Below are 12,432 nucleotides of genomic sequence, written 5' to 3'. Positions count from 1 at the left end.
AACAGACATACAACAAAAACAAGACAGCAAATTGTGAGACATAGTAGACCTAAACAACCTAAGGAATGAGTTAAAACAAAAACATTTGTCACAAACATCTATATTAATTATTCTGCTGAGAGTTTTAATTGTATAAAAATGTGTCTTTCACAAATAATATTGACTGCGGTGACTCCCTGATGTCACTGATGACATCATATCTGGTCCTATATAAAAGACTGGAGAGAGGACTGAAGACTATCACAGACACCTAGCTGTTCTGCGTACTGTAGCCCGATCATCATGCGTGAAATTGTACATCTGCAAATTGGACAATGTGGAAACCAGATCGGCTCCAAGGTAATGAAATAAAATCCTTCTCCACTGTTAGAGTCATACTATGCATTAGGCCTTACTGAAAAATATAATGTCTATCTCCTTGATTGAACATCAGAATATTAATGATACATCTATTGGAAAGTAGTTTTAACACATCTTACGGATTGTTAAAGTAGCTGAGATGAAATGGGGACATGTTACAACTTATGTCTTAAATACAAGAAACTTTTTTTTCTGATGGTCCATATCCTTTGAATGTTGACACCAACAGTTGTGAGTGACACAGGGTGTTTCCTGTCAAGTGTTCACAGAAAAGATAAGAGCCAAAGCGAGACTGGCATGGGTGGGACATTTTTTTATCGTGGCTAACACAAAACAAGAGAGAGGAAATACAAGATAATAAAACTTAGGAAGCTCTTATTGCTTTTTAAAACTGAAGAACATTACTTAAGATATTATTCTGTTGAAACATTTTTATAATTCTATTGTGTAGACCAGACATTTTAATTCCAACATTTAATATGCATTAAGACGATGATAAAACAGTTACACTCAGATAGCCTATATATGATATGTACATTGGGAAACAATTGTATAAAGACCTGAAGATCAAATTTGTAAAATGAATGAGTATTTATCACCAAGTCGCTCTTAAAACAGCCAAACTTGTATAGTTATCAAACTAAGAAGCATCTTTTAGCAAACAATCAGAGTTGTGTTAATATTGCAGTGGTGATTTCCTTCTTTGTAGTTTTGGGAAGTGATCAGTGAAGAACATGGACTCAACACAACAGGCATCTACGAAGGAGACAGCAACCTTCAGCTGGAGAGGCTCAACGTCTATTTCAATGAGGCACACGGTAATAAAAAAGTTGTATAGTTATCCAAAGTTGTCCAAACTTTGGATGTAAACGTTTTTCTAAATCATTCTGTCATGAGCGTCATAATTTACAAATTACTCACTGAACTTTTTAATTACTGTTTTTAATTCTGTCACAAAGTGTTCTATGAATAAGGTCAGGCTGTCCATTTTCAGCTACATTCATAACACATTTCCATTCTGCAGGTGGTAAATACGTCCCGAGGGCCCTGCTGGTGGACCTGGAGCCTGGAACCATGGACAGTGTGAGAGGAAGCCGCATCGGCACCCTTTTTAGGCCAGACAATTTCATCCATGGTGAGACAGACAACCAAATATCTATGTTGTGCAATATGTCACATGACTGCCTCACATTTATCTGGTTTTATTAGGAAGCTTTTCAGGATTTGTTTTGACAAAGGAAACATACTAACCTGTGAACAGTATAATACAGATGCCTCCTAAACTCTAGCATTTAAAGTTATGCAGTATGTAGGTTTGTTTGCAGCTCGACGTTGCAACGTACAGCTGCAACACTTAATCCAATGGTACTGAAGATGGTTCAAAAATTCAAGTGTGAAGAAAAACTTGAACACAGAATAAAATCTAATGTTAAACTGAAAAGAAAAGCAATGGCTAAACCGCAGTAGCAAATGTTTACCCAAAGAAAAGTGGAGACATATTTACTGGCAGAACTGAATTGAAAATCCAATTGCAATACAGTGTCCCATCACAGCCCAGTAACACACCAAAGCATGGAATGCACCTGTTAGTCCACCAAGCGATACTGTGTGTGCATCACGCTTTACCTCGCCTAGCTGTTAAAAGTACACGCACGTATGAAGAGGACAATACTTTCACCCAGGAGAACTGGCTTTGAGACTGTGAAAAAGCAACGTGTATTTGATCTTTTCCTAACCATTCAGTTTTGGTGCTCATGGCGTGGGGTTGTTTTCATAAACATAATTATGTGGGTTTTTTTCACGCCTTGGCGAGGCAAAACGTGACACTGTCGCAGCATCCGTTGGTTGACTAATGACTGTATTACAAGCTTAAGCGTAAAACGAGGTTGGCCATCAATAAAGCATTGGCACAGCTTTTCTGTTTTCATTAGTACAATGCATATTATTTGTTTCCCTGACCTACACAGGTTTTTTTGTGGTGTTATAGGGAACTCAGGTGCTGGGAACAACTGGGCGAAGGGCCACTACACCGAGGGAGCGGAGCTGGTGGAGCAGGTGATGGACAGAGTGAGGAACGAGAGTGAAAGCTGTGATTGCCTGCAGGGTTTCCAGCTGGTTCACTCGCTGGGCGGAGGCACTGGCTCCGGCATGGGAACCCTCATCATCAACAAGATCCGAGAGGAGTACCCCGACCGCATCATGAACACCTTCAGCATCATGCCGTCGCCTAAAGTCTCTGACACGGTGGTGGAGCCCTACAATGCCACGCTGTCAGTGCACCAACTCCTGGAGAACACAGACGAGACCTTCTGCATTGACAACGAGGCCCTCTACGACATCTGTTTCCGCACGTTAAAACTGACTACACCGACTTACGGGGATCTCAACCACTTGGTCTCCATGACCATGAGCGGGGTCACAACTTCCCTGAGATTCCCCGGACAGCTCAACGCAGACTTGAGGAAGCTGGCTGTCAACATGGTGCCCTTCCCTCGCCTCCACTTCTTCATGCCAGGCATCGCCCCTCTGACAGCACGTGGCAGCCAACAGTACAGATCCCTCTCTGTGCCTGAGCTCACCCAGCAGATGTTTGATGCCCGCAACATGATGACGGCGTGCGACCCGAGGCGGGGGCGCTACCTCACGGTTGCCGGTATCTTCCGAGGGAAGATGTCCACGAAAGAAGTCGACGAACAGATGCTCGCAATGCAGCAGAAAAACACCAACTACTTTGTCGACTGGATCCCCCATAATGTAAAGGTTGCCGTGTGCGACATCCCGCCCCGAGGCCTCAAAATGGCCTCCACGTTCATTGGCAACAACACGGCCATACAGGAGATATTCCGCAGAGTGGGCGAGCAGTTCTCCATGATGTTCAGACGGAAGGCTTTTCTCCACTGGTATACAGGCGAGGGTATGGATGAAATGGAGTTCAGTGAGGCAGAGAACAACCTCAACGACCTGGTGTCAGAGTACCTGCAGTACCAAGATGCCACTGCTGATTTGGAAGTAGAGGACGAAGAAGAGGAGGGACCCTCAGCAGCAGCAACAACTAAGGTTCAGTCTCGGGTGGAGGCTACATTGGAAACAGTGACAGAAACGAGCAAAGAAACTGTCGATGAGTAGAAGACAGAGTGTGCGGTGTGGCGTGTAGGTTTGACACTTATGGCAAGGATCTAGGAAAACGTCAGATTGTGGTCCAAAAAGGAACCTTTATTTTGTATGTATGGCATTCCCATGGATGATTTAGATAGCCTTTAAAATAATGATAATTTGCTTCAACATATTTCAATATAAATGCTATTTTGTCTTTCTTGTATTCTTCAAATGTTTTGTGCGCTTGTTTTCCAGAATTATGTTTTTTTTTTCTATAACAGTAAATATTTGACCATCAACATTTTTTAATGTAAATAAACAAATGTATTGTTTTTCTGGCTTTATGCAAACCACAGCTTTATAATGAAATTTTGAACAGTTTGAACAAAATTGTTTGTGGTTTTTTTTTGTATACTTTACGACGATAATTAAACAGTAAAATTCAAGAGTGTTGATTTCTAACAACTGAGTATAATTATTACCGCTATAGAAAAAAAAAATACCTCCCTTTTCATTCAGTTTTATCATTTTAAGTTAAACAGAACCACCCTTAGCTGCAGTGACGGACAGTACTATGATCTGAAGAGTGATAATGTTCAAGGCTGTCAGACAGTTTCCTCCCACTTGTACGAGTCTGGGACACAGAGATTACACATAACTTGGCCGGAGTGTGTGCACTCTGAGATAAGCACACACTGCTTGGAGATGTCCCAGCACCACTGGAACAAAGTCGACCTGACTCGTAGTGATAAGAGAGGCATGTTAATCACATGTGAATATAGGTTATGGTGACAAACACAGTAATGCCCCATAAAAGGCTAATTCAGATTTCAATGTAGCAATAAGGAGGAAGGAATAGGATGGGAAAAAAAGTGCTCAATTTTACCACTTAAAAGGTGGGGTTAATAAAATGTTTGGGAGGAGAGTAATTACTTTTGCCAACTCAACAGTTTGAGTATTCAGTAAAGTATAGAGTACAGTGATGCTGCCAAAACTATTTATATGTTCACAAAAGTCAAAGATAATGCACATGGTCCTGTGAGGCAGCATAATGGTTTGATAAATTTTTTTTTAAACATATTACTAACTACAAGCTGCCACGCCCAGCTTCTAATAATTAGGCCTTCTTGGTAGTGGTTTGCATTGTTGGCGCTAGTGTTCAGCCTTTGTTGCTTGTCTTCACTTAAAATAAGGAAAATTGTATTTGCATGCCTCCTGCTTGTTACCAGGCTGTGCAACCAACGGATGCTTTTCTCCCTAAATCATTTTTTCCCCCCAAAGTAAAATGGAGTTAATCAAAAGGGGAACAAGTAACAAGGAAATCTAAAAAAAAAAATAACCACAGTTTTCTGTGGCAGGAACATTTGTCTATTTTTCTGTCCAGTTAATCGTCTCCTGACCCCTCAGGTTTCTCTTGTGGGAACCACTGCACTAAAAAAAATGTCTTGAAAATCATCAAGAATAGTTTTTGTAACTTCATAGCATCAACAAGAAAAATAATTAATCCATCAAATATTGCACCGAAATAGCCCACAGAGACATAATCAAGTGCAAGACCGACAAGGTGCCCTTGTCAGTTTTGCGTAAAGATTGAACCAGTGACTTTAGCCTGTGGCGTCAGCTGTGGAGAACCTGCAACCTTCATTGCGTAACACCAAAGGTTAACTGGCTGCTATCAGCAGAGACTGCACTGCGAAGACCTTCAGGGCACATGCTGTGCGTAATGCAATAATCACAAGGTTTTATTATTTATTTTTTTTAGTCTGCAATTCTCGAGTTGAAATTGGAAGTATTTCTTACTCGCGCTACCTCCAGGGTCAGTGGACTCGTGGCGGGATACGTCAGACCAGCGGAACTGCGTCACGGACACACGTCACTGCTCCAGCGAGAGAGGGGGAGGGGACTTGCGGTTGTCTTTGAACGTGGTGTACTGCTTTCTGTCAGTGTGTCCGTGACTGCCTCCCGGCTTTATCCCCGCGTCCACTCCGGCTTCTCCAACATTCACTCGCCTGTTTAAAACCATGAAGATCTGGACCTCGGAGCACATATTCAAGTGAGTGGAGCATTTAGCTGCATGACGTGTTGTAATGTTCCGAGATAGCCCGGCTCTTAACCGGCTCATGGTCTCTTTCAGGCAGCTAGGCAACGCCGGCCGGCTTTGCATTAATCCTGTGTGAGCAGCGCACGCAGAGTTTATGACAGATAATGGTATCCAGAAAGGGGCTGCTAATTATAACCTTAGTGCCAGCAGCTTGTCTGCTAGTAGCTCAACTCCTCCCGTGTTACGTCGGTCGGTGCAGTCATTCCCCCTATTTTGAATAACACTGTAAAAAGCCATTCAAACACCAATAATGTGATATTTCCCCCCCCGTCTCCCCAATATATATATATATAACTAGACGTATAAATGAATGTATCGGAGTTAAATACAAGATGTCATGTCTTGCATAACCGGCAATTCACGTGCAGCCCCAGGCGCGCGACCTTTCCCCTATTTTCAGTCGTAACCGGCTGCGTCACCGGGTAACGTCGACGCGTTCACGCGTCTCCATGGCAACCATTCAACCCTACATTTGACCCGACGTTTCTACGACAAGTGAAAAAAATATTTTCTTTTTTAGCAATGTTATTAAAAAAAAAAAAAAAAAATCAACGAAATCAACAACGAAATGTGTCATTCTTACAAGTCTTTTTTTTGTTTGTTTTGTTTTTTTAATTGAGTATAAACTAGTTGATTAATCTCCTTTTCATTTAATTGTAAATTTTAAATACAAGTTAAATTGTTTGTAATGTCACATGAGCAGCGGTGGGGAGAAATATTCATATTCTTAAGTCAAAGCAACAATAATACACTAAAAAAAAAAAGACCTGCATTGAAAATGTTACTTATTACTATTATAGACTAAGTGCACTGGTCAAAAGTAGAAGTACTTATTGCAGAAAAGAATTTCCCTGTCAGTGTTATAGTATGATACAGTACAGTAATTATTTTTTTTTTTTTATCACTGCGCCATTAATGTCCAAGTAGCATCTTCGTCTTATTGGTCCAGTTAGTGGAGTTAATTGGGACTATAATATACAGTAGTTTAATCTAAAACAGTGCAACATGCATTAATTTCAGATTCTTACGTGTGGTAGCCTACATTAATGATAATTTGTTAAGTAGATCGTGACTATTGCTCTCAGATAATCTCATATAATGAAGGAAAGAAGTACAAGAGCTCCCTCTGAAAATTGGCATAGGATAATTTTACAGTTGTATGAAATGTAAATACTTAAAGTAGCAAAATCGCACTTTACTTCACTATTTAATTGATAGTTGCATTCCAGCACGACATATAAGCAATTTGTTTGAACAAAAAAATAAGTTTATTTGGATTGTTTTCACTTTGACACGACATAATATCAAAGACATGCTTTTATTAAATAAAGATCAAATTGTAGTAGGTGTGTTTGAGGTTTTACTGCCATGTTCCTATATTTGCTTTATTTTCTGGCTTTGCTTCAACAGCCATCCTTGGGAGACGGTGACGAAGGCTGCTATGCAGAAGTACCCCAACCCCATGAACCCCAGCGTGATCGGAGTGGATGTCCTGGACCGAGACATCGACAAACAGGGACGCCTCCACAGTAAAAGACTCCTGAGCACAGAGTGGGGTCTCCCGTCCTTAGTGAAATCTGTGAGTGTCAAACACATAATCTTCTCATGTTGACCTAAAATTACTTTTAAGTGTCAGACTATAAAACGCATCGCAAGAATACAGTTATAGCCTGAACAGTTCGGTGCCAGCGAGAGGTTAAGGCTTTCCATCCAGTGAGCTCGACCTTAACCCGCAAGGCTATTTCTGTCCAGGAGTAGGAGTAGCAGCAGCAAACCTGGTTGCTGACTGGATCCAGGACAGTTCATGGCTGTGTGCCATGGCTCGTGCTGTACAGGACACCGTAGTGCCATTTCTGTCTTTGCTCAGTTGAAACCCATGACACCGTGTGATGCAACTTTCCGTCTCTGTGTCAGCTCGGTTAAAACTAGAGGTCACTTGAATGCAGAGCAGGGACGGAGGCCTGTGGATTACTGCAACAGGTCCTTTGAACTTTTCCCTTCCGACCTTACTTTTTAAAGCAAGTAATGATAAGGTTGCAGAGAGTTAACATCCTGCCCTTTCGTCTTGTGTTAGCCTATGTAAACATTGGCCAATCAGCTTCCAATCAGCACTGACCTTTAGATGAGGACGAGGTTGTAGTCACTGACGACACCTATGAATAGTCTCTTTAATACCAAGGGCAGTCAATGACCCAGACTGCCCCAATGATTGATAGCATATTTACGTAGATGCTAATCTGATTATCGAAAAGCAAATCACTCCTGATCCCCAGAGTTTGCATATGTACTGGACGTACCATGCAGATGTCTTCCTGTGATGTCAAGTTTTTGCCTGTACTCTTAGTTTAAGACATAAAGGAGCTGTCAGAGACTCATTGGAGCTGTAGTTGTGGCATAATAAGAAAAAAATAATGACAGAAAATCACAGTGTTATTTTAAAACTTAAGCAAGTGGGACAGAAGCTCATCCAGAAGTGGGGTGGGACATTACATTTTTCATCTGCATGACATCCATGGAAATGTTTTGCCCTCCATATTTCAAGATCTGCCAGAAAAAGTAGCACATGAATTGAATGAGATTTTACACTAAAATTTCAAATAAAAACCGAGTGGGGAAGTGGTTTAATGTGAGCAGGACACGTGTACCCGAGATGAGTTAGTCAACTGCCATCTCGGTGTTTCTGTTGAAAACATAGTAAAAAAAAAATGTAACACGGAGACATAAAGACTTTGAAAGACAATAATAAGATGATAGATAAAGCAATAAATAAAGGCACTATTTCAAATGTAAAAATCCAGCACAAGTTGCACTGATTCAGGAGGACAGAATCTGTCGGCAAACAGTTTGAGCTCTTCCTTCGAGCGTGTTGTAAAATGTTTTTCTTTCTTTTTCCGCAGGTCATCGGCAACACACGGTCATACACGTATGTTCAGGAGGACTCGGTTGTCGATCCCAGAGGGAAGACTTTCGAACTTAAGTCTACAAATGTGAGTATTTAGAAATAACACCCTCTACTTTTTGTTTCTTGTTTAGATCTAACTGCCAGTGGGCGAATCGTGGCCATGAGAAAGACTGAGAGCTTTGTAAAATCATTTTTGATTGTAATGTGTGTAATGTCTGCGGTTTAGCAAAGGTGCCCGTTTTGATAAAATCAACGTGGGATTTCACCTCAGCCAGAGACAGCTGCCTGTATTAAGATTAATTGCTACCGTCTTACGTTGTTGTGCTGGCAGCTGCCACACGATGTGACATCAGACGTGTTTCCATCCACGCTAAACATGTTCAAATATTGATTTTAGAATTGCAAAAAAAAAAAAAATGTAAATTTGCATTTTCTTTTGCTCATTTAAAAAAAAAAAAAATGTAGTTAAAATTTGCGAGACATTTAATTGGATGCTTGAATATTTGAAAGCAGAAACCGATCTCAAGCTTCACTTCTGCCGACTGTAGCATTGAAATGTATTGGTCCCTATTACATATTGTATTTTGAACGTGTCAAACGCAAACACTCGCACTCGCGTTCAGATTGGCCGTCCGTGACTTCTGCCTGACAGAACACATGAACTCCGTCGTTAGAAGGTGAATTGTTACTGGAATGAGGACCAGCTCGTAACACGGGTCGATGACTCACATTTCGACAAAAGCTGTCCACAGTGTGAGATTTGTGTGACAGCTTTCACTGTAGGATGTGATTTAAAACATGATCTGAATCTCTCTATGTGCTCATTCCTCATTTGCAATATTTACTCAACAGATCACTTTCACTAATCTGGTGTCTGTGGATGAAAGGTTGATATATAAACCACACCCCGAGGATCCAGAGAAGTAAGTGGGTGTTACACTTCATTTTTGTTTTGTTTTGGGATGTTGTTGTTTTTGAAGCCATCTAACATGTCAGGTCGTTCAAGGCAACTTTTGACAATGATTTCTTTTAAACCCCTGTCCTCTCTAGAACAATACTGACGCAGGAAGCTATCATCTCTGTGAAAGGGATCAGTCTCAGCAGTTACCTGGAGGGAGTTATGGCCAGCACCATCTCTGCTAATGCTGGAAAGGTAAGAAATGTTGATGAAACCAACTCCTAATAATCGCATAACAGTAATGGGGGGGGGGGGGGACGACGTTCATTTTCTTTTGCCCATATAAAAAAATGTATTTAGTTAAAATGTGCGAGACATTTAATTGGAGAATCGAATATTTGAAAGCAGAAACCGATCTCAAGCAAGTTGGACCCATAATGTTTCTCGCGCCTATTTCAGGTAGTTCCACATGCGAAGTGTTAGATTTTCTGTAAGCCCTGCACACAACAGCATAATAAATTGATACTTCAGAACATAATTTATCGTATTTATCGTCGAATTGTCAAATGGGAATTATGGAAACACCCCATTTTTACAAATAATAAAAAATGTATTCAGTAATTTATTTCAGTGGTTCCCAATGCTTTTAACTTGTGGTCCCTTAAAAATGAGGCCATGCCTACTTTTGACCCCTTATCAAAAGTTATGGCCAGAGTTAGGACATTTGTGGGGTTTTGTTCATCTGTACATTGAATATTTGCCAAAAAGTCATCATGTGAAAAATCTTGGTGCCAGTGTCAAAGTCTCGACTTCATTTTTTTTTTCCACACATCTAGCCACTGATGGCGTGAATTTCATTTGGTGGATTTTTGTTCTTGTATTAAAAAGTTTCAAAAATAGTTGAATACAATCAGACAAATATGTAATTTTAGGCATACTGTCTCTTTTATGCCCCTTGTAACTTTGTAGATTTGCTCCTTCCTTTCTATTATACTTGATACTAGAATTTTCCCACTGACTGATGTTTCATTTTGTCCTTGATCAGGGCCGTGAAGCCATGGAGTGGGTGATCAGGCGACTAAACGTAGAAATCGACGAGCTGGCGGCCACAGCACGCGGGACCATACGCACCCCGATGGCAGCAGCGGTCACTGAGAAATGACACCTACCTCTGTTGTTCAGGAGAGTCTGAGGAAGACTGCACATCATCCAGCCTCCCTTCATGATGCTCTGGTGCTGTTGTTGTGCTCTGGGGCTTCTTTTTTTTTGTATTATTATTATTATTATTATTATCATTATTATTATTTAAGGATACAATCTAACCATCTCGTATGCTTTACTATCTACATTAGATATATTTAAAGCAGCAGGCTGCAGCATAAAGGGGTTTTGTTGAGTGTTTTCAGGCCAGGACGGCAGTGATAAGACTTGGGGCTGAACAGTCCGTGGCACACTCAGGGACAAGTTTAAACACCACTGTCGTTTGTGTGTTTGGAAGTGTGTAGCATTGGCAAAAAGGTATCCGAGATATTGGATGACCTGGAAGCATAAGAAACGTGCCAAAGCGGACACTTGCCAGCTGTTTTCATCTGGCAACAGACCTCAGAATATCTGCAAGTCTCTTCAAATATCAGCTCTGTTTTTACAGCGACAGAGTCAAAAAGAAGAACAGTTTATATACAGATGCACAGGAGTGACTGTGATCAATACTAATGTTGAGATATGGCAGAAAATAACACTTTGTGAAGGCGGGGGGGTCGAGTGCAATGTATATCAAGGACACGCGTTAGCATGTCAGAGTGGATGATTGGGTTCACGACAGAGGCATGATGAATGTTTCACTGTGAGCAAGCCATCCCAACAATGTTTTCCTGTGGGACCTCAGTAACAAGACACTTTACCAAGCAACGAACGAAAGCCAGATTCTAAACAGTATTGTTGTTACGCATTAACTAATGTTGTTATTAAGGTATTTAAGTGAAATGAAGGGATCAACGTACTTGCCATATTTATGTTTTTGAAGAAGAATCTCTCAAATGCTGCGTTACTGCAACGTAAAATGTGTCTGATGTGTAGAAATAAACAATCCGGTCCAGTTAACACTGGACCGGATTGTGTTTGCTGAACTCGCGCAGTTTTATGGACACGCATAATCCTTTCAGTTTGTTCTCAGTGTTGAGGCTGAGACTTTTACTTGCACTTACAGAATAATACATTTTACGGAGGGAAAAAAAAAAAAAAAAGCTGCTACACATGCTGAGGGAGCTATTAGCTATACGTGAATATTTACCATTTGATTGGTTCAACTGTGCATTTGAGAGTTTTTTGGTTTTTTTTTTTTTCATATAGTGGACAGCAGTGTGGTAATGTTGAGTGCACTAGTTTCTTTAATATATTTTTGTAACAGAAATATTTATTCAAAGTAACAGTTTGTTACAGGAGTGAGTTTTGAGTTCAGTTGTCAATTAAATATGATTAGCCAGAAATCATAATTTGTCCATTTTGTGCCTGTAAAAATATATTCTCTTACCAAATGCAGAATGTGACAAATAAATAAAACACTTTGACCCGTTATACTGAAGAGCCTTGCCTATAATTCTTGTTGCCTAAAAAAAAAAAAAAAAAACCCAGGCCTGGATATTGTTGAAATGGAAATCAGTTCTATTTGGATAAATTAATTAAAACAATGTATATTTATTCATATTCATAAATATTTTATTGTGAAGTTGCAAAAAGGCCTTGTGTGAAACCTTTATCTCTGAAGTGAGTATGAGTCGCGGTGCAGTGGTTAGCGTTGTCACCTCGCAGCGAAAAGGTTCCTGGCCTTTCTGTGTGGGTTCTCTCCGGGTACTCCGGCTTCCTCCCACCGTCCAAAGGAAAAAAAAAAACAGTGACCCTCTTCAGGATAAAGAGGGTACAGATAATGGATGGATGGATTCTGTCAAACAATTGGCTTGTTTGTGTTTGGGAGGTTTGAGTCAAGAGAAGTTCATGAAAGTATTCCACAAGTGAAATAGCTCAAATTTATGAATATACATTTTTGCATTTTATCAGAGTTTAGACATTGATGCAGTT

The 12,432-nt window shown here is 40.5% G+C and overlaps 2 protein-coding genes across 2 annotated transcripts; both read left to right on the top strand.

Annotated features, from left to right (window-relative positions):
- The first annotated feature begins 243 nt into the window (after positions 1-243).
- tubb1 (tubulin, beta 1 class VI) lies at positions 244-3,896 on the top strand. The gene is made up of 4 exons (XM_069147301.1): positions 244-339; positions 1,070-1,178; positions 1,385-1,495; positions 2,348-3,896. The coding sequence occupies exons 1-4, from the start codon at positions 283-285 to the stop codon at positions 3,484-3,486; spliced, it is 1,416 nt and encodes a 471-aa protein (XP_069003402.1). The 5' UTR covers positions 244-282; the 3' UTR covers positions 3,487-3,896.
- A 1,459-nt stretch (positions 3,897-5,355) lies between these two features.
- prelid3b (PRELI domain containing 3) lies at positions 5,356-11,931 on the top strand. The gene is made up of 6 exons (XM_069147289.1): positions 5,356-5,509; positions 6,968-7,136; positions 8,455-8,544; positions 9,312-9,382; positions 9,510-9,612; positions 10,403-11,931. The coding sequence occupies exons 1-6, from the start codon at positions 5,478-5,480 to the stop codon at positions 10,517-10,519; spliced, it is 582 nt and encodes a 193-aa protein (XP_069003390.1). The 5' UTR covers positions 5,356-5,477; the 3' UTR covers positions 10,520-11,931.
- The last annotated feature ends 501 nt before the right edge of the window (positions 11,932-12,432 follow it).

The sequence above is a fragment of the Embiotoca jacksoni genome, unplaced genomic scaffold, assembly GCF_022577435.1.
Source record: "Embiotoca jacksoni isolate LCO1_2020_lvr unplaced genomic scaffold, fEmbJac1.0.p SCAF_1, whole genome shotgun sequence".
NCBI lineage: Eukaryota > Metazoa > Chordata > Actinopteri > Embiotocidae > Embiotoca > Embiotoca jacksoni.
This window is presented reverse-complemented; position numbering and strand designations above follow the sequence as displayed.

Coding starts and splice junctions, on each gene's coding strand:
- tubb1 (XM_069147301.1), top strand. CDS start 283: ATGCGTGAAATTGTACATCTGCAAATTGGACAATGTGGAAACCAGATC. Junction 340..1,069: donor GAAACCAGATCGGCTCCAAG/GTAATGAAATAA, acceptor CCTTCTTTGTAG/TTTTGGGAAGTGATCAGTGA. Junction 1,496..2,347: donor GCCAGACAATTTCATCCATG/GTGAGACAGACA, acceptor GTGGTGTTATAG/GGAACTCAGGTGCTGGGAAC.
- prelid3b (XM_069147289.1), top strand. CDS start 5,478: ATGAAGATCTGGACCTCGGAGCACATATTCAA. Junction 5,510..6,967: donor ACCTCGGAGCACATATTCAA/GTGAGTGGAGCA, acceptor TTGCTTCAACAG/CCATCCTTGGGAGACGGTGA. Junction 9,613..10,402: donor TCTCTGCTAATGCTGGAAAG/GTAAGAAATGTT, acceptor GTCCTTGATCAG/GGCCGTGAAGCCATGGAGTG.